The 20,145-nt window shown below is 41.0% G+C and overlaps 1 protein-coding gene across 4 annotated transcripts in view; it reads right to left on the bottom strand.

Annotated features, from left to right (window-relative positions):
- The window catches only part of LOC133623968 (uncharacterized), a 289,936-nt gene that overhangs the window by 226,820 nt on the left and 42,971 nt on the right, over positions 1-20,145 (bottom strand). The window contains exon 1 of one of the 4 annotated variants that reach the window (XM_061987519.2): positions 14,316-15,020. The exons of the other annotated variants lie outside the window; for them this stretch is intronic. Coding sequence (XP_061843503.2) covers positions 14,316-14,400 — 85 coding nt within the window. The 5' untranslated portion in view covers positions 14,401-15,020. Of the gene's footprint in view, positions 1-14,315; positions 15,021-20,145 lie in introns of those variants that run through there. 4 annotated transcript variants of the gene reach the window in all.

Below are 20,145 nucleotides of genomic sequence, written 5' to 3'. Positions count from 1 at the left end.
TTCTACAACTCTTGTTTTTTTGTGATGTAGTGATTGGAGCACATACTTGTTGGTCACTAAAAACATTCATGAAGTTTGCTTCTTTTATGAATTTATTATGGGTCTACTGAAAATGTGCTGGGTCAAAAGTATACATACAGCAATGTTAATATTTGCTTACATGTCCCTTGGCAAGTTTACCTGCAATAAGGCACTTTTGGTAGCCATCCACAAGCTTCTGCTTGAATTTTTGACCACTCCTCTTGACAAAATTGGTGCTGTTCAGCTAAATGTGTTGGTTTTCTGACATAGACTTGTTTCTTCAGCATTGTCCACACGACTTTGGGAAAGCCATTCTAAAACCTTAATTCTAGCCTGATTTAGACATTCCTTGACCACTTTTGACGTGTGTTTGGGGTCATTGTCCTGTTGGAACACCCAACTGCGCCTAAGACCCAACCTCCGGGCTGATGATTTTAGGTTGTCCTGAAGAATTTGGAGGCAATCCTCCTTTTTCATTGTCCCATTTAAAGCACCAGTTCCATTGGCAGCAAAACAGGCCCAAAGCATAATACGACCACCACCATGCTTGACGGTAGGAATTGTGTTCCTGCGATTAAAAGTCTTACCTTTTCTCCTCCAAACATATTGCTGGGTATTGTGGCCAAACAGCTACATTTTTATTTTATCTGACCACAGAACTTTCCTCCAGAAGGTCTTATCTTTGTCCATGTGATGTCAGATGAAACAAAAATTGAGCTGTTTAGCCACAATACATTACATTATATACATTACAATCAATTGAAATCGGTACGACACCACCTTTGAAAAGCACCGCTTCCGCTCTTTCATCTGAGTGACTACAGGGTCGAGGCACACACACAAAGTGCATACAAGCAATAACATCTTGAAGACGAAGAAAGACAAAAAACTAAAATTCTTCTGGTTAATAATGAGGGTGTGAAGTACAATATGGAGGTATTTGGGCGTTGCAAGTACTGTTTTACACCTTTCCTGCTTGTCGGCTCCCAGACCGTGGTCGAGGAGAGCAGGGGAGACCTTTCACTTTGGTCGGAATGACGAGGCCATCGATTAGTTACAACATTCAGATCTGCACAAGGAGTTATAAAGAGTGATAGGTAATAATGTCATTGTTACACCTGTCCTGCTGTTCGGTCCAGTGCAGACTACTCTCATATGAAACTTATCTCAACTGTATTATGCCAGATATTTGAAATAACACACTAATTAATACTATTTATTAAAAAGCAATTCCATTAGCAGGGCTCGAATTTAACCATAGCAACCGTGGCAAAAAACGCTACTGCCCTTGTGACTTGCCGTAATGCCCTAAAAAATGTACCAACATCGACGACAAGAACATGCCGTGACCGTCCTTGACTTTTTACTTGTTAATGGACGAGGGATGTAACGATAAACGGTATAATGATCATTTGCGATAAATTTCTCGACGGTTAGTAGTACGTCAATTTTTTTAATTACAGCAAAATCGTCATTTATTAATGCATTTTAGGTAACACAAAGTCAGGCGCATGTGCACTAGCGTTGGTTGGCTTGATAATCATGGCGGACAAGCTACACGGACTTTGCTACGGAGATTTGCCCTCGGAGTAAACGGAGCCAAGCGCTTGGGTTAACATAATTTTTCCTCACTTCCCGCCGTACGTTTAAGAGCGCACTGCTGTGTTTAGATGGAGACAGGTGTGGACAATATTGGAGACACTTGTTCCCACGTGTTTTCCAACGTACCTATTTAAATAATACATTCCACTTTTCTGCTGCTCCGTAATTTCCGTTCCGCATTTTCCAGCACACCTTCAACACATCCACAATTCTCACGCAGTTGCTTTTAGCTGCTGGCATTACACGACAGGCTCTTCTCACTCTTTCCTGTGTCTCCCTCTCACAGACAGCGAGCGCACCTTCTTACACACGTCACATACTGTCACGACATACGTCACATACTGTCACGTCATACGTCACATACGCATACGTCCTCTCCCAGCAGAGAGCGAGGTAGCGGCATGGCTAACGTTAGCTGTGATGCTAGCGCAGCCGCTAAGGTGCGCGCCTGCTCAAGCGTCCTCTGCGCACGGCAAATCTATGCCACGCACAAAATCAAATAAAAAAATAAGCGCATAACAATTTTCGACACACGGACACGACAGAGAAAACGGTTTTCGTCATCATTGTTCAAATATTGTGACGTCTGTCGAGACGCTTATCTCCATTCGGTGCCACACGTCCACACCATCAAAATGCAGAGGCAAAAATTTCCACATCAACACCGTATGAAAAAATTTGTGATTTTTTTAGTTGTGATTTCCTTCTCTGCATGAAAGTTTAAAAGTAGCATATATTAATGCAGTATGAAGAAGAATGCTTTAATGTAGACACGCAAGCCTTGAAAGAACATTTTGAAAATCAAGACTACATTTCCTGCAAATGGGTGCATTTCTACCCTATATTTTAACTTTAGATTTATTCTCATATCAAACTCTTTTGGCTGTCTTTTTGACACTTACATCCGGCGCCCCCCTCCACACCCTGGATTATAAATAATGTAAATAATTCAATGTGATTATCTTGTGTGATGACTGTATTATGATGATAGTATATATCTGATAGTATATATCTGTATCATGAATCAATTTAAGAGGACCCCGACTTAAACAAGTTGAAAAACTTATTGGGGTGTTACCATTTAGTGGTCAATTGTACGGAATATGTACTTCACTGTGCAACCTACTAATAAAAGTCTCAATCAATCAATCAAAACACATAGAATCATCATACTGCTGTGATTATATGCATCAAGTGTTCATTCAAGGCTAAGGCAAAATATCGAGATATATATCGTGTATCGCAATATGGCCTTAAAATATCGCAATATTAAAAAAAGGCCATATCGCCCAGCCCTAGTTCAATGATGCCATTTCTGTTTGTCATGTATAATTTTGTCTATTTTGTGTTTATCCTTGAATAAACAGGTCAGTTTCTTGTTACCAACCATTGTGTATTATTCAAACTAGCTAGTTGTTATCAAGAGTACTAAAACCCTTTTCAACATGATTCTGACAACTAAGTAGGCTAAATAACTTTAAACTTTAATACATGCTCGGATAGGCCAGTATCGGTATCGGATCGGAAGTGCAAAAACAATATCGGTATCGGACCGGAAGTGCAAAAACCTGGATCGGGACATCCCTAATATATATATATATATATATACACATATATACTGTATATCTGTATATACTGTATATATATATGTATGTATATATATAAATATATATATATATACTGTATATATATATATATATATATATATATATATATATATATATATATATATATATATATATATATATATATATATATATATATTCATACATATACAGGTAAAAGCCAGTAAATTAGAATATTTTGAAAAACTTGATTTATTTCAGTAATTGCATTCAAAAGGTGTAACTTGTACATTATATTTATTCATTGCACACAGACTGATGCATTCAAATGTTTATTTCATTTAATTTTGATGATTTGAAGTGGCAACAAATGAAAATCCAAAATTCCGTGTGTCACAAAATTAGAATATTACTTAAGGCTAATACAAAAAGGGGATTTTTAGAAATGTTGGCCAACTGAAAAGTATGAAAATGAAAAATATGAGCATGTACAATACTCAATACTTGGTTGGAGCTCCTTTTGCCTCAATTACTGCGTTAATGCGGCGTGGCATGGAGTCGATGAGTTTCTGGCACTGCTCAGGGGTTATGAGAGCCCAGGTTGCTCTGATAGTGGCCTTCAACTCTTCTGCGTTTTTGGGTCTGGCATTCTGCATCTTCCTTTTCACAATACCCCACAGATTTTCTATGGGGCTAAGGTCAGGGGAGTTGGCGGGCCAATTTAGAACAGAAATACCATGGTCTGTAAACCAGGCACGGGTAGATTTTGCGCTGTGTGCAGGCGCCAAGTCCTGTTGGAACTTGAAATCTCCATCTCCATAGAGCAGGTCAGCAGCAGGAAGCATGAAGTGCTCTAAAACTTGCTGGTAGACGGCTGCGTTGACCCTGGATCTCAGGAAACAGAGTGGACCGACACCAGCTGGACTGCTGATGAGTGGTCCAAAGTCATGTTTTCTGACGAAAGCAAATTTTGCATTTCCTTTAGAAATCGAGGTCCCAGAGTCTGGAGGAAGACAGGAGAGGCACAGGATCCACGTTGCCTGAAGTCTAGTGTAAAGTTTCCACCATCAGTGATGGTTTGGGGTGCCATGTCATCTGCTGGTGCCACTCTGTTTCCTGAGAAGGTGCAATTCGCGTAGTTTTCACCCTTTTTGGAACGGATAATTATTCCCGGATAGGCTTTTGAATATTCTTCACGGAATGACTGCAGGTTTCTTTTCGGTTTAAAACTCGTTTGCGGTTTTTTTCGGCTGATTCCATGATCGTTCGCTCGTTTGGAAACAATGGCCTCGTGCTTGGCAGCGATGCTATAAATAGCCTCGCGCATGGCATTCGGAATGGCTCGATAGGAAGTTACGGGAAGCAGTGTCGATTGTCATTGTTGTTACGCGATTTCGTGAATAAAACTTTTTTTTAAATTTTTTTTTTAATTAATGAAAAACCGTATTTTTTTATCACTGCAACCGTAACCCGGAATAGGTTGATGAAAACCGTACTAATTACGGGAAAACCGGAGTAGTTGGCAGGTATGGGATAGTATAGTTTTGTCTACAATGTAGTGGCGGCTAGGAATAATGTAGAGAGGTTCCAAGTCCGAGTCCATGGTTCTCGCCTGGAAAAGGGTGGAGTGCCAAATCCGGGTTGGGGAGGAGATCTTGCCCCAAGTGGAGGAGTTCAAGTACCTCGGAGTCTTGTTCACGAGTGAGGGAAGAGTGGATCGTGAGATCGACAGGCGGATCGGTGCGGCGTCTTCAGTAATGCGGACGCTGTATCGATCCGTTGTGGTGAAGAAGGAGCTGAGCCGGAAGGCAAAGCTCTCAATTTACCGGTCGATCTACGTTCCCATCCTCACCTATGGTCATGAGCTTTGGGTTATGACCGAAAGGACAAGATCACGGGTACAAGCGGCCGAAATGAGTTTCCTCCGCCGGGTGGCGGGTCTCTCCCTTAGAGATAGGGTGAGAAGCTCAGTCATCCGGGGGGAGCTCAAAGTAAAGCCGATGCTCCTCCACATCGAGAGGAGCCAGATGAGGTGGTTCGGGCATCTGGTCAGGATGCCACCCGAGCGCTTCCCTAAGGAGGTGTTTAGGGCATGTCCGACCGGTAGGAAGCCACGAGGAAGACCCAGGACACGTTGGGAAGACTATGTCTCCCGGCTGGCCTGGGAACGCCTCGGGATCCCCCGGGAGGAGCTGGACGAAGTGGCTGGGGAGAGGGAAGTCTGGGCATCCCTGCTTAGGCTGCTGCCCCCGCGACCCGACCTCGGATAAGCGGAAGAAGATGGATGGATGGATGGATGGTTCGAGGTGCTCCATTAAGCGTTTAAACCCGACATTACTCACCACCGACAGGGGCTGGTCATCAAGCACAATAAACTGGGCTATCTTTTCTGTTATGGCCATTGCCTTTTTGCTGTCCCCTGGTAGTTTGTCACGTCTTGCAAAGCTTTCGGCCAGCGTGGGTTGCTGAAGCGAGCCAGAGGTTTGTTGCTTCGCCTTGCTGCTCTCGCGAAAATCCTCATGTTCTTTTTTTGGTGTGGTGTTTTTTCAAATGTGCGATGAGGTTGCTTGTATTGAACCTTCCCGGTTCTGTCCCTCCACGGGACACTTGCGCCTGACAAATGTTGCATTTAGCGGCAACGTCTTTGTCCGAGTTTAGGTTAAAACACTTCCATACAGCTGACATCACTACACTTTGCTGCAAGCACACGCGTTGTCATTCAGTGTTTCCCACACATTCATTTATTTGTGGCGGCCCGCCACGAAAGAATTACGTCCGCCACAAGTGGATTTTTCGGCTTTTGACTCGCTCGACCGCTCATAAAAGCAATGGGACTCTGTCTGTGAATGTACCTTGTAGTTACAACTCCGGTGCAGTAGGTGGCGGTAGCCTACTATGCATTGTAACTCCGCCAATAGCACTTAATTCACCTGGTGGGCCAGAAGAAGAAGAAGAAGACGGCGGAGCAAAAGAACGGACCGACCGGATCAAAATAGGAGGGTAAAATAGGTTGTAGGTAGATAAGTTATAGCTGCATCGCTCGCGGCTCGTCATATATTTAACGTTAATCCGCGATTTCACAGAGCGTTTCACTGACGGTGAGCAGCCTGACGCTGCTTCATTAACACCGCCGCTGTTGTCATGTCACGTGTTACAATACCGACGAGCTAACGTGTCCAGGTTATAACTCTGTTGTCAATAAACACACGTGGAGACGGTGCTTCAGATACTGCATTAATAATGAAGCTAAATTGTCCACTGCAGCATGTGAATGCAATGAAAAGAATAGAATCTGAGCCAACCAGCTGTTAAAATGTTGTCCAGGTTAATGTTTTGGCCATTAAAGGCCCTTCATTTCAAGATTTCAACTGTGATCGGGCTTTAAACAGGTGGCTGACCTGTTCAGATGGGTGTAACTCACGTTTTCTGCAGGCGAGCTACTTTTCAATTGACCAAGTCGTGGGGATCTACCTCATTCATATATATAATTTATATTTACTTATTTATGAAATATATGTTTTTGTTAACAAGTTAAAGGTGTTTAATGATAATGCAAGCATGTTTAACACATATAGTTAATATTGTTAATAAATTAAAGGTGTTTAATGATAATACAAGTATGTTTAATACATATAGTTAATATTGTTAACAAGTTAAAGGTGTTTAAAGATAATACAAGCATGTTTAACACATATTGTTAATAAATTAAAGGTGTTTAATGATAATACAAGTATGTTTAATACATATAGTTAATATTGTTAACAAGTTAAAGGTGTTTAAAGATAATACAAGCATGTTTAACACATATAGTTAATATTGTTAACAAGTTAAAGGTGTTTAAAGATAATACAAGCATGTTTAACACATATAGATTCCTTTCTTTCATGAAGACAAGAATATAAGTTGGTGTATTACCTGATTGTGATGACTTGCATTGATAGCAATCAGACAGTGGTGCTGATAACGTCCGCATTTTCGAATGGAGGAGAAAAAAAGTCCTCCTTTCTGTCCAATACCACATGAAAGTGGTTGGTTTTTGGCATCTGATTTGTCCAGCTTCTGTACTCCTTTGTATACACTTTACAAGAAATACATTGGCGGCAAACTCCATAGCTTGCTAGCTTGTGCACGCCAGCTTTCTGAGACTCTTATTTTGTTAGCGCAACTGTGCAGTCGGTCTTTGGAGTTTTGACGACAGGTACGGCGCCAGAGTCTGTTGAAATAAATTGTTTCTCGCCTTCCTGTCGGTAATTTTAATGAGCTAAATATGTACATAAAGTGTTGTACTTATATTCCAACTCTGCGTTCTTCTTGGTCATCGCCGCTGCCGCCGTCACCCCCACCCCCACCACCACAAATAGATGCCTGTCCTGTGGGAAACACTGTCGTTGTTGTGATCACGTGGGCTGTGCATGCTGGATCAGAGACGCTCTTCTTCCGCGGCTGGCACCAACGTTAATTAAGGGGCATTGCCGCCACCTCCTGTGTTGGAGTGTGATCAAACCAGAGTCACCTATTATAGACGTGCTGCAGCGGTAAATGGACAGCTTATATCGGAGCGCTTATATCGGAGTTTTTAGATTCAGTCCGATAAAATCCGATATTCACTTTTTTGGCTAATATCGGACTGATTTCCGATATCAATATCGGATCGGGACATCCCTAATAAATATGTACAACGTGTTTGGATGTATTCATCCATCCATCCATCCATTTTCTACCGCATTTATGGAAAATTGTCATTAAATGTAATATTGCCTGACAAAAAGTGATTTGACGTAATATTTTGATATTTACACATCGCATATTTACACACGCGTATTTTACTAGAATACCCTTATGAGCATTACATATATCAAAATCAAGTACCTACTGTACTGTTTACTTGTTGAAGTACCCTTTTTAGAGCAAATATCTACCCAAATGGCCACTTTGTTGCTGCCAAAAATTTATTTTAAGTAATATTTTGATATTGACACATCTTATCTCTGCATATTCTACTAGAATACCCTTATGGACATTACTTTTATATAAATCAAGTACCTACTGTACTGTTTACTTGTTGAAATACCCTTTTTAGAGCTAAAAACTACCCAAATTGCCACTTTGCTGCTGACAAAAATGTATTCCAGATAATATTAACAATAATAACAAAATTGTTAGAATAATTGCATATAAGTTATCACACAATATTGTGTTCCATTGAGTTCAGGTCCCCTGCGAGAAGACAAAAGCTGTATTTCATCTTATCAAGCAAAAGGCTTGTAAAACTCCACTATGTGCGATGGGATGCGACATGGAGGTGTCGGTTTCTTTGATCTATTGACAGCCACAGGAAGACCTTGTCCTGACCCGAGATCTACAAAGCGGAGAGGGAGCAGACCTGACGCAGCTCCAGGCACCTTGTCACACCGTGGTGAGGGAAGTCTTGTCTTGGGTTTTTCTGTCTTGTGATTTGCATGTTTTAGTTTGAAAAGTAACTCTCCTCTTGTTTCAGGTCATTTGCCCTTCCTTTTGTGTCACCAGTCTGACGTCATCCCGATTCCCTAATTGTTTCCACCTATTACCCTCATGTGTCTTATAAGCCCACTCCTCCCTTTGTTCTGTGCCAGATTGTTTCGTTTATTCGTGCTCTCTAGCATCCATGCCCATGTCCATGTCCATGCCTTGTCTTGCCTTGCCTCGTCTTGTGCTTATGTTCTTTGATCCTGAATCCCTTCGTTGCTATTTTGAGTTTTCCTTTCTTCCTCCTCAGCAGAGTGATTTTTTGTTATTTAGTTTATTCAGCCGAAGTGGTAAGTTTCAGTTATTTTTCATTCTTTCCTCACATTTTTGAGTGACAATTTTTGTTAAAACTTTATTAGATTAGATAGTGTAGAATTTTTCATAGCTGTTGTTTCTTCCTCCTGTTGGAGCGTTTTTTGTTTATACATTTTACAGCATATATTAATTATAGTTCGTCTTTGCTTTTGTGTTTTCCTCCGTTCGGAGTGATTTTTGGTTGTTCCTATTTTTTTTTTAAACCTTTTTTGCCGATTAGTTTTTGGTTAAAATAGATATTGTAATCCTTGACTTTGGAGGTGAAAAGGAAGCTGTCAAAATAAAAGCCTGTCTAAGTTCCCTACTCTGCATCTGAGTCCTATCTTTTTACCAAGCCTGACACACCTTTTCTTTGAACTGTTTATGACCGAGTGCAACAGCTGTTTACAACCCCCCCTCCCTTTAGAAACAGCGGCAGCTATGTAATCAGAAAAGGCCCAAATAAAAGAGGACGCAAGGAACTCCCTCGTCAGAGCGTGGTGGGAAACTGTACGATGATGCAGCCCAGACGTTTCTCCTCATGAGCTGAATTGAATCCTGTCTCTGTTTGATTGCTTTGCTTCTTGTCTTGTCTAATAGAGTCCCAGTGTGTCTTTCGTCCAGCTAGGGGAACATCGGACATGATTTTTGCAGTTCGTCAACTGCAAGAGAAATGTCGGGAACAACACCTGCCACTATACATAGCATTCATTGACCTTACAAAGGCCTTTGATTCTGTGAACAGAACTGCCCTCTGGGGTGACCTCTCCAAGATCAGATGCCCAGACAAGTATTTGAAGATCTTGCGTCTGTTGCACGACGACATGACCGCAGTGGTAGTTGGAAATGGCGGCTCTGAAACGGCTCCCTTCAAAGTTGACACTGGTGTCAAGCAGGGCTGCATCATCGCTCCAACCCTGTTTGCTATATTCATCTCAGACATACTTCACCTCACTAGTCAAAACCTGCCTGAGGGAGTCCAGTTCATATACAGGACAGACGGTGGGCTCTTCAACCTGAGTAGGTTCAGGGCAAAAAGCAAGGTGCTTATATCCTCCATTACAGAGCTTCAGTACACAGATGACAATGCTCTAGTTGCTCATTCTGAGTTGGACCTCCAGAACATCATGGATGCTTTTGCCAGAGCGTACCGACTCCTGGGACTTGACATCAACATAAAGAAGACTCAGATCCTGTACCAACCAGCCCCTGACACACCCTCCCAACCCCCCACAATGTATGTGGAGAACAACATCTTGGAAAACGTGGAGCATTTCGCTTATCTTGGCAGTCTTCTTTCAACGAGAGCTGTCATCGATGCCGAGATCCACCACCGCATAGGTTGTGCCAGCGAAGCTTTTGCTAAGCTCAAGAAAATAGTTTTTGAGAATCGGGTCATCCAGACCAACATCAAGCTTCTTGTATATCAAGCTGTAGTTCTGCCCACTCTGCTCTACGGGGCTGATAGTTGGACCACCTACAGCAGACACCTGAAGGCTCTGGAGCAGTACCACCAGCGATGTCTCCGCAAGATCCTCAGGATCAGCTGGGAAGATAGGCGTCCCAACGTGAGTGTTCTGAATAGGGATGTCCCGATCCAGGTTTTTGCACTTCCGATCCGATACCGATATTGTTTTTGCACTTCCGATCCGATACCGATACTGACCGATACCGATACTGACCGATACTGGCCTATCCGAGCATGTATTAAAGTTTAAAGTTATTTAGCCTACATAGTTGTCAGAATCATGTTGAAAAGGGTTTCAGTACTCTTGATAACAACTAGCCAGCTGAATTAGGGGAGTTTGAATAATACACAATGGTTGGTAACAAGAAACTGACCTGTTTATTCAAGGATAAACACAAAATAGACAAAATTATACATGACAAACAGAAATGGCATCATTGAACTAGGGCTGGGCGAAATGGCCTTTTTTTAATATTGCGATATTTTAAGGCCATATTGCGATACACGATATATATCTTGATATTTTGCCTTAGCCTTGAATGAACACTTGATGCATATAATCACAGCAGTATGATGATTCGATGTGTTTTGATTGATTGATTGAGACTTTTATTAGTAGGTTGCACAGTGAAGTACATATTCCGTACAATTGACCACTAAATGGTAACTCCCGAATAAGTTTTTCAACTTATTCGGGTGTTCGGGGTCCACTTAAATTGATTCATGATACAGATATATACTATCAGATATATACTATCATCATAATACAGTCATCACACAAGATAATCACATTGAATTGTTTACATTATTTATAATCCAGGGTGTGGAAGGTAAGTGTCAAAAAGACAGCCAAAAGAGTTTGATATGAGAATAAATCTAAAGTTAAAATATAGGGTAGAAATGCACCCATTTGCAGGAAATGTAGTCTTGATTTTCAAAATGTTCTTTCAAGGCTTGCATGTCTACATTAAAACATTCTTCTTCATACTGCATTAATATATGCTACTTTTGAACTTTCATGCAGAGAAGGAAATCACAACTAAATAGATCACTAATTTTTTCATACGGTGTTGATCTGGAAATTTTTGCCTCAGCATTTTGATGGTGTGGACGTGTGGCACCGAACGGAGATAAGCGTCTCGACAGACGTTACAATATTTGAACAATGATGACGAAAACGGTTTTCTCTGTCGTGTCCGTGTGTCGAAAATTGTTATGCACTTATTTTTTTATTTGATTTTGTGCGTGGCATAGATTTGCCGTGCGCAGAGGACGTTTGAGCAGGCGCGCGCCTTAGCGGCTGCGCTAGCATCAAAGCTAACGTTAGCCATGCTGCTACCTCTCTGCTCGGGGACGACGTATACGTATGTGACGTATGACGTGACAGTATGTGACGTATGACGTGACAGTATGTGACGTGTGTAAGAAGGTGCGCTCGCTGTCTGTGAGAGGGAGACACAGGAAAGAGTGAGAAGAGCCTGTCGTGTAATGCCAGCAGCTAAAAGCAACTGCGTGAGAATCCACAGACCTGTGGATGTGTTGAAGGTGTGCTGGAAAATGCGGAACGGAAATTACGGAGCAGCAGAAAAGTGGAATGTATTATTTAAATCGGTGCATTGGAACACACGGACCGGAGTTTTTTTTTTAAACTGGATCTGGATCGGCATTTTCCCATGCCTTGCCGATACGCATTTTTTGGCAAATATCGGCGGCCGATCCGATCCACATATCGGATCGGGACATCCCTAGTTCTGAAGGAAGCTAACATGCCCAGTATCACTACAACTGTCATTCGGCACCAGCTGCGATGGACAGGCCATGTAATTCGCATGCCAGACAGTCGCCTTCCAAAACAGATGTTATACGGACAACTGACGGAAGGACAACGCACCCAAGAGGGGCAGAAGAAGCGGTTTAAAGATAACCTCAAAATCCACCTGAGGAAATGCTGCTTCAAACTCAACACCTGGGAGGAGGCTGCCCACCAGAGGGTTTTATGGAGCAGCATGGTCCATGAAGGCACAGCACAATTAGAAAAGGACCTCCACTGTGCCGCGGAAACCAAGAGGCAACAAAGAAAGGAGAGATCCACTACCAAAACAGCTCCTCAGACCACCACCACAACAACCACGACAATCACGCACATATGCCCCCACTGCAATAGAGTCTGTGGATCACGGATTGGTCTCCACAGCCACCTGAGGACCCACATATGACCAGACTCACCAACAGGAGGACTATCATACTCGCTTCGAGTGATCGCCAATGATGATGATGATGACTTGGAAATCCAAGTATTTTCTGAGGTGGTACTTGGTGAAAAAAGTTTGACAACTACTGACGTAGTGACATTGTAAACTACCATTTTGTTATACCCAATAAGACGCGCTTCGAACGAGGTCCTCCCCCACCCCTGAGTTAGAACGTTCCAGAACCGTTCACGTTATACCGGGGGTGCTCATTACGTCGATCGTGAGCTACCGGTTGATCTCGGAGGGTGTGTCAGTCGATCACCAGCCAGGCATTAAAAAAATAGTCCTAAAAATGAGCGATCATAAATCTTCACTATGACGTCACTTTCGTCACTTGATTGACATTCACGGCACCCGAGGGTCTTCTGAGATGACGCTGGCTGCTGCCAGCTCATTAAAATTACCGACTGGAAGGCGAGAAACACTTTATTTCAACAGACTCTGGCGCCGTACCTGTCGTCAAAACTCCAAAGACCGACTGCACAGTTGCGCTAACAAAACAAGAGTCTCAGAAAGCTGGCGTGCACAAGCTAGCAAGCTACGGAGTTAGTCGACAATGTATTTCTTGTAAAGTGTATACAAAGGAGTACGGAAGCTGGACAAATAAGATGCCAAAAACCAACCACTTTCATGTGGTATTGGACAGAAAGGAGGACTTTTTTCTCCTCCATTCGAAAATGCGGACGTTTTTAGCACCACTGTCTGATTCCAATCAATGCAAGTCATCAGAATCAGGTAATACACCAACTTATATTCTTGTCTTCATGAAAGAAAGGAATCTATATGTGTTAAACATGCTTGTATTATCTTTAAACACCTTTAACTTATTAACAATATTAACTATATGTATTAAACATGCTTGCATTATCTTTAAACACCTTTAACTTGTTAACAATATTAACTATATGTGTTAAACATACTTGCATTATCTTTAAACACCTTTAATTTATTAACAATATTAACTATATGTATTAAACATGCTTGCATTATCTTTAAACACCTTTAACTTGTTAACAATATTAACTATATGTGTTAAACATACTTGCATTATCTTTAAACACCTTTAACTTATTAACAATATTAACTATGTGTTAAACATGCTTGCATTATCATTAAACAACATTAACTTATTAACAAAAACATATATTTCATAAATAAGTAAATATAAATTATATATATGAATGAGGTAGATCCCCACAACTTGATCAATTGAAAAGTAGCTCACCTGCAGAAAAAGTGTGAGCACCCCTCCGTTATGCCATCTCATCTCATTGTGGATCATGTGAATGTTTGAAGTGGAACTAAATGTGATCTCTGAAAGGGGTACACATTATTTCCAAAGCAGGGCCCCCATCCACATATACAATACTAGTACATATCTGATGAAAAACAACATTATTTTTGTTATTTTAATTATAAGTGAGCCAATTCACCTATATTTGAACATTATCGAATGGAAATGACTGCTGTCTGATAACCACATTAATAACACAATAACAATCATGTGTCTGAGTACACCTATTAATCAAAATTAGTCTAACACGTCATGTTCATGTTAATGATGAAATATAAAGTTAGTAAACATGTGAGAGTAAGAAGTAAACAAACCTGTTCCGTGTAGCAAAACTTGATGTTTCTTGAAAACAGCGTCCAGTAGTTCCTCTTTGTACTCTGCCATCGTTCTTTCGCACATTTTCACACAATCACAACACTTTACACTCACACTTGATCTTAACTAAGCGATGTGTTGATCAAATCCGCGTCTCTTTGTTAGCAGCTAACAAGCTAAGCTAACCAGCACGCTAAGCTAACTAGCATGCTAAGCTAACTAGCGCGCTAAAACAAGTAGCAAGCTAAGCGGGCCTAATAATGTCCAAAGTTGACTGAGACGAGTGGAGTTTATCCTGACACGGAGGATGAATAAAGTGTAGTTAGTAGCGATGTGAGGAGATGTGCCGAGGCTTAGAAGCGTGTGTGGAGCAAAGGAAGACTTTGCTGCAATGCGCATTAATGTTGTGTCGTTCGCGAACGATTCGTTCGAACGAACGAATCTTTTGAGTGAACGTACTGAACCGAATCACTTCATGAACTGATTCGTTCCTTTCTCAGTTCAGTTGAGCTCCGCCGCGACCATGCCGGTATGAGTGGAACTGGCGCATTCTGTGACGTCGGCGAACGACGCAGCCAGCTACTCATCATGGGGGCGGGGGGAGGGACTGAGCGAACGATTCTTTCACCGCGGATTAACGACATGAATCACTCAGTGAACGACAACGCTCTCGCTCTCTGCTCTGCTTGCCCCAATGCCGCGGGTGATTCTCCTCCCGTCGCGGGCAGGGCCGGCCCGTGACATAGGCCGTATAGGCAAATGCTAAGGGCGCCGTCCATCAGGGGGCGCCACAAATGTTGGAGAAAAAAAAAAAAAAAAAAAAGTTGTTACTATTATTTCTAAATACAAAAAATAATCCCACGTTAATTAAAATGCAAAGTAAAGCCTATTTAATAGAAATATTATTTGTTACAACATTACGCCCCCCCCCTCCCCTCCCGCGCACGGTGCGCCCCCTCCCTTCCCGTATGACTCTTTTTGGACGTCACCACATCAAAAAATCAACACAAGATGTCAAAACGGCCAAAACTGTCAGGTGCCCAAGGAAGAAAAAAGAGAAAAGAAGAGGAGTAGAAACGAGAAAAGACAGAGGTAGCAGGTAGGTAACGTTAGCCTACATGAAATTATTTGTCTGTTACAGAATGTGATAGTAACCTTGCTTTTTAGCATTAAGCTAATGTTACATGATTCGGCAATTGCTAATCAATAAATAGCTAGTTCTGTTTTATCGTCGGGTTAATATTGTGGAGGGGGCTAAATTGTTATGGAAAATAATAATGTAACGTTAGGTAATTACAGTACTCCCACCTTACATTCCTCAGGGACATTTGTATTAGATCTTTTAAGCAGGTGTTTTTTGTTTACATTGTTATTGCCTTCTGTTTAGCTAATGTTTGCCCTGCAGGTAATAGTCACTTGTCCACCCCTTTATATATTAGGTATAGTTGTAAGTAAAAAAAAAAAGGTCAAAGACAAAGCTATTCGGTTTCTTGTGAATATATACACTTCACTGCCGATGTGGGGGGGCGCCACCTAAAATCTTGCCTAGGGCGCCAGATTGGTTAGGGCCGGGCCTGGTCGCGGGGATATGTTTCATGCCATTGGCATCCGTTCTCCATTCATTCTCCAAGCTAACGGCTAATGTTGACATGAAAACAAACACACACATTATCTCAACACATCAAGTTATGAGAGTAGAGGAGACAGAAAGAAAGTCAGTGCAGGGCAAGGCTGAGCAGCAGCGACGCGAGGGGGAGGGGCGGGGGGTAAAGTGTAGAGCAGGATGTTTGAGAAGATTTAAAATAAAAAAATAATAACTAATGTATGTACATATACATAGGCTATTATTTATCTTGATTTTTATATTATTTAAGCTATTTATTTTCTTTTTTATTGCATATTTAAGTTGATATTTCCATTTTTATATTTTTAAATGTAAGCTACAGAAATTTTAGTTTTAATGTTGGCTTTTCTGGCACTTGGTTTAATATTTGTTTAGTTTTATTTAAGGTAGCCTATTTATTTTTCTTTTTGTTTGCACATTTAAGTTAATATTTTCTTTGTTATATTTTTAAACGTAGGCTACAGAACATTTAGTTTTTATGTTGGCATTTCTGGCTCTTAATTTATTTGTTTTATTTTGAAGGTATTTATTTTCTTTTTGTTTGCATATTTATTATTTACAGAACTGCTGCTGCAGAAGTGATTCGGTGATTCGCCGACCTGCGCACACTGTACTGCAGTGCCGGCCCAAGCCTCCATGGGGCCCTAAGCAAAATTTGATTTTGGGGCCCTCTATTTCTGCCAATAATATTGATTGATCATTCACACACCTACTATAAACTCATTGCGGCTCTGGCAGTGTTGTTTACATTATCCTATTGTCAGCCTGGCATGTCTTTACAAATGACATGTCATTTATAAAGATATGGGGGTGGCCCAGTTAAGAACATAAATAATACCAATGAATGGACGAATGATGTCCAGAGTACCACACAGGGCCGGCCCGTGGCATAGGCCGTATAGGCAAATGCTAAGGGCGCCGTCCATCAGGGGGCGCCACGCCAGTGCCACAAATGTTGGAGAGAAAAAAAGAAAAGAAAAAAAAGTTGGTACTATTATTTCTAAATACAAAAAATAATCCCACGTTAATTAAAATGCAAAGTAAAGCCTATTTAATAGAAATATTATTTGTTACAACATTACGCCCCCTCACCCCCTCCCTCTCCCCCCTCACGGTGCGCCCCCTCCCTTCCCGTATCATGACTCTTTTTGGACGTCACCACATCAAAAAATCAACACAAGATGTCAAAACGGCCAAAACTGTCAGGTGCCCAGGGAAGAAAAAAGAGAAAAGAAGAGGAGGAGAAACGAGAAAAGACAGGTAGGTGAGCCGAACATGAAATTATTTGTCTGTTACAGAATGTGATAGTAGTAACCCGGCTTTTTAGCATTAAGCTAATGTCACATGATTCGGCAATTGCTAATCAATAAATAGCTAGTTCTGTTTTAACGTCGGGTTAATATTGTGGAGGGGGCTAAATTGTTATGGAAAATAATAATGTAACGTTAGGTAATTACAGTACTCCCACCTTACATTTTTCAGGGACATTTGTATTAGATCTTTTAAGCAGCTGTTTTTTGTTTACATTGTTATTGCTTTCTGGTTAGCTATGTTTGCCCTGCAGGTAATAGTCACTTTTCCACCCCTTTATATATTAGGTATAGTTGTAAGTAAAAAAAAAAAAGGTCAAAGACAAAGCTATTCGGTTTCTTGTGAGTGTATACACTTCACTGCCGATGTGGGGGGGCGCCACCTAAAATCTTGCCTAGGGCGCCAGATTGGTTAGGGCCGGGCCTGGTACCACATATGGTTCCCAATCTTAAAATGTAGAAAACATTCAGCTACAAGAGTGGCCTGGGGTTGAACAGTCCAAGTGATAAAGCTTTGTATTTACAGTAAAAGTGTCATCTTGTCTCATCAGTCTTGTACATATTAGTCTTTAATTACTAGTTTATATTTTTAGTTAATTGTTCATATTTAATGTTTACTTTGTACAAAGAGAGCGCAGTCTACTGAAGTTAAATTCCATGTGTGTTAAACATAACTGGACAATAAAGCTGATTCTGATTCACTTTATTATTTTTGGTAACAAAAACCTGAAACAGCAATGTGCAAAAATGTTGATCTAAAATTGTGTTTTTGTACAATAATATATCTTTGATCATTTAGAAATCATCAGTCAGACTCCTACATGCAAAAAATAAAAAATAAGAATTTTTTGTTAATTGCTTTTGGGGGCCCCCTGGTGGCCGCGGGGCCCTAAGCAAGCGCTTAGTACGCTTATGCCTTGGGCCGGCTCTGCTGTACTGTACTACGCACGTCCCCCCCCCTCCTTTTTTTTTGGGGTGAACGAATCTTTTGGACGAATCAATTTAAGGAACTGATTCTAGTGATTCAGTACAGTCAAAAGAACTGCCGATCCCATCGCTATCAATGCGCATATCCTCCACGCATGCGTCACTTAGGGGCGGGGCCAATGAGTCATAGTGATGGGCAAGTCATGAACGATTCATTCTAAATGTATGTTTTCATGGTGTCTACACAAAAAAGCACGGCAACGAATGATCCATCCATCCATTTATCTCCTGCGTGTTCCTTTCAGGGTCCCGGGGGGTGCTGGAGCCTATTTCAGCTGCATTCGGGCGGAAGGCGGTGTACACCCTGGACAAGTCGCCACCTTATCGCAGGGCCAACACAGAAAGACAGACAAGTATATAAACTGTATTTGACTTTAAATCAGATAAATATCATTCAACAACAACACAATTTACAGACTATAATTACTGTTTTGCTGGTTTGCTGGTTTTACTGGTGTAAAATTCTGCATCCGAGAGATCACAGCCGTTGCACATACTTGCCAACCCTCCCGAATTTTCCGGGGGACTACCGAAATTCAGCGCCTCTCCCGAAAACCTCCCGGGACAAATATTCTCCTGAAAATCTCCCGATTTTCAGCCGGAGCTGGAGGCCACGCCCCCTCCAGCTCCATGCGGACCTGAGTGAGGACAGCCTTTTTTCACGTCCGCTTTCCCACGATATAAACAGCGTGCCTGCCCAATCACGTTATTCCATACCGCCGATGAGCATGGTGCAGATGGAGAAGATCTACTCGGCGTCCGTGTTGGCGCACACGTTGCTGCTGAGGGTGAAGTAGAGGGCGGCGATGTACGAGCTGCACACCGACGGACCGCCGACCGTGTTGTTGACGTAGGGCATCTCCAGGCGTTTGCCCAGCTCATGGAGCCATCCTTGGAGAAGAGACGTGAGGACAACAGGGTGACAAGAACTAAATCATCCAGACGAGAGATAAATTGTATTATTATGTTTATCTTACCTAAAAATAAATACATTTATTAATTTAAAAAAAAGAAGAAACTAAATACATTTTTACTATATTTTGCTAAAAATATCAAAATTAATTGTATTTTATTTGTATTTTTTCTGACTTCTTATTATATCCAGCCATAGAATTATACATTAAAATAAACATATTTGAAATAATTAATTTTAAATGATCATAATAATTCATTTAAAATGACCATATTTAATTATTAAAATTTAATTTTTAAAATAATTGCTTGTTTATCAACAACTTTAGCATTTTATTCATTACATTTTGAAGCTCTCAGAAGCCAAGTTATGTTATATTCCTTAAGATTTATTTATGCAAGTTTGAAGTATCAATTATCTAAACACAGTTTTGTTTGCATATTTTCAGGATGTAGATATACATATATATATATATACATATATATATATAAGAGATGCGCGGATAGGCAATTATTTAATCCGCAACCGCATCACAAAAGTCGTCATCCACCCGCCATACACCCGAACCAACATTTTATCAAAACCACACCCGCCCGTTGTTATATATCTAATATAAACGATGCAAGGCATTAGTGAGGTTAAAGAAAGGAGACTGATCAAATGCAGCAGAGACATTCAATGCGTGCCACGCATTAATGTCTCTTGGCCACCCATTAGTGGCTAAGAGATATTAATGCGTGATAATATTAATTATCATTATTATAATATTATTGTAATTTCCATTAAGAAAGCGTTGACTATTGTTGCCAATGCCCTCAGATCAGGAGTGCGTTCAATCCTCACACTTTGTGTGCGCAGTTGCAGAAAGCAGAACGATGCTTTTAAGAAGATAAAAAAATGTTTTAGAAAGATTAGGCCTATATTTTCGTTAGGTAAAAAAAAATTTCTGAATTTATTTCAATGAATATTAACTTGTTAACGTTATAATGCTCAAA

Source organism: Nerophis lumbriciformis, linkage group LG26 (assembly GCF_033978685.3).
Source record: "Nerophis lumbriciformis linkage group LG26, RoL_Nlum_v2.1, whole genome shotgun sequence".
Classification (NCBI taxonomy): domain Eukaryota; kingdom Metazoa; phylum Chordata; class Actinopteri; order Syngnathiformes; family Syngnathidae; genus Nerophis; species Nerophis lumbriciformis.
The sequence above is the reverse complement of the archived record's forward strand: the minus strand, read 5'-3'. Positions and strand labels throughout refer to the sequence as shown.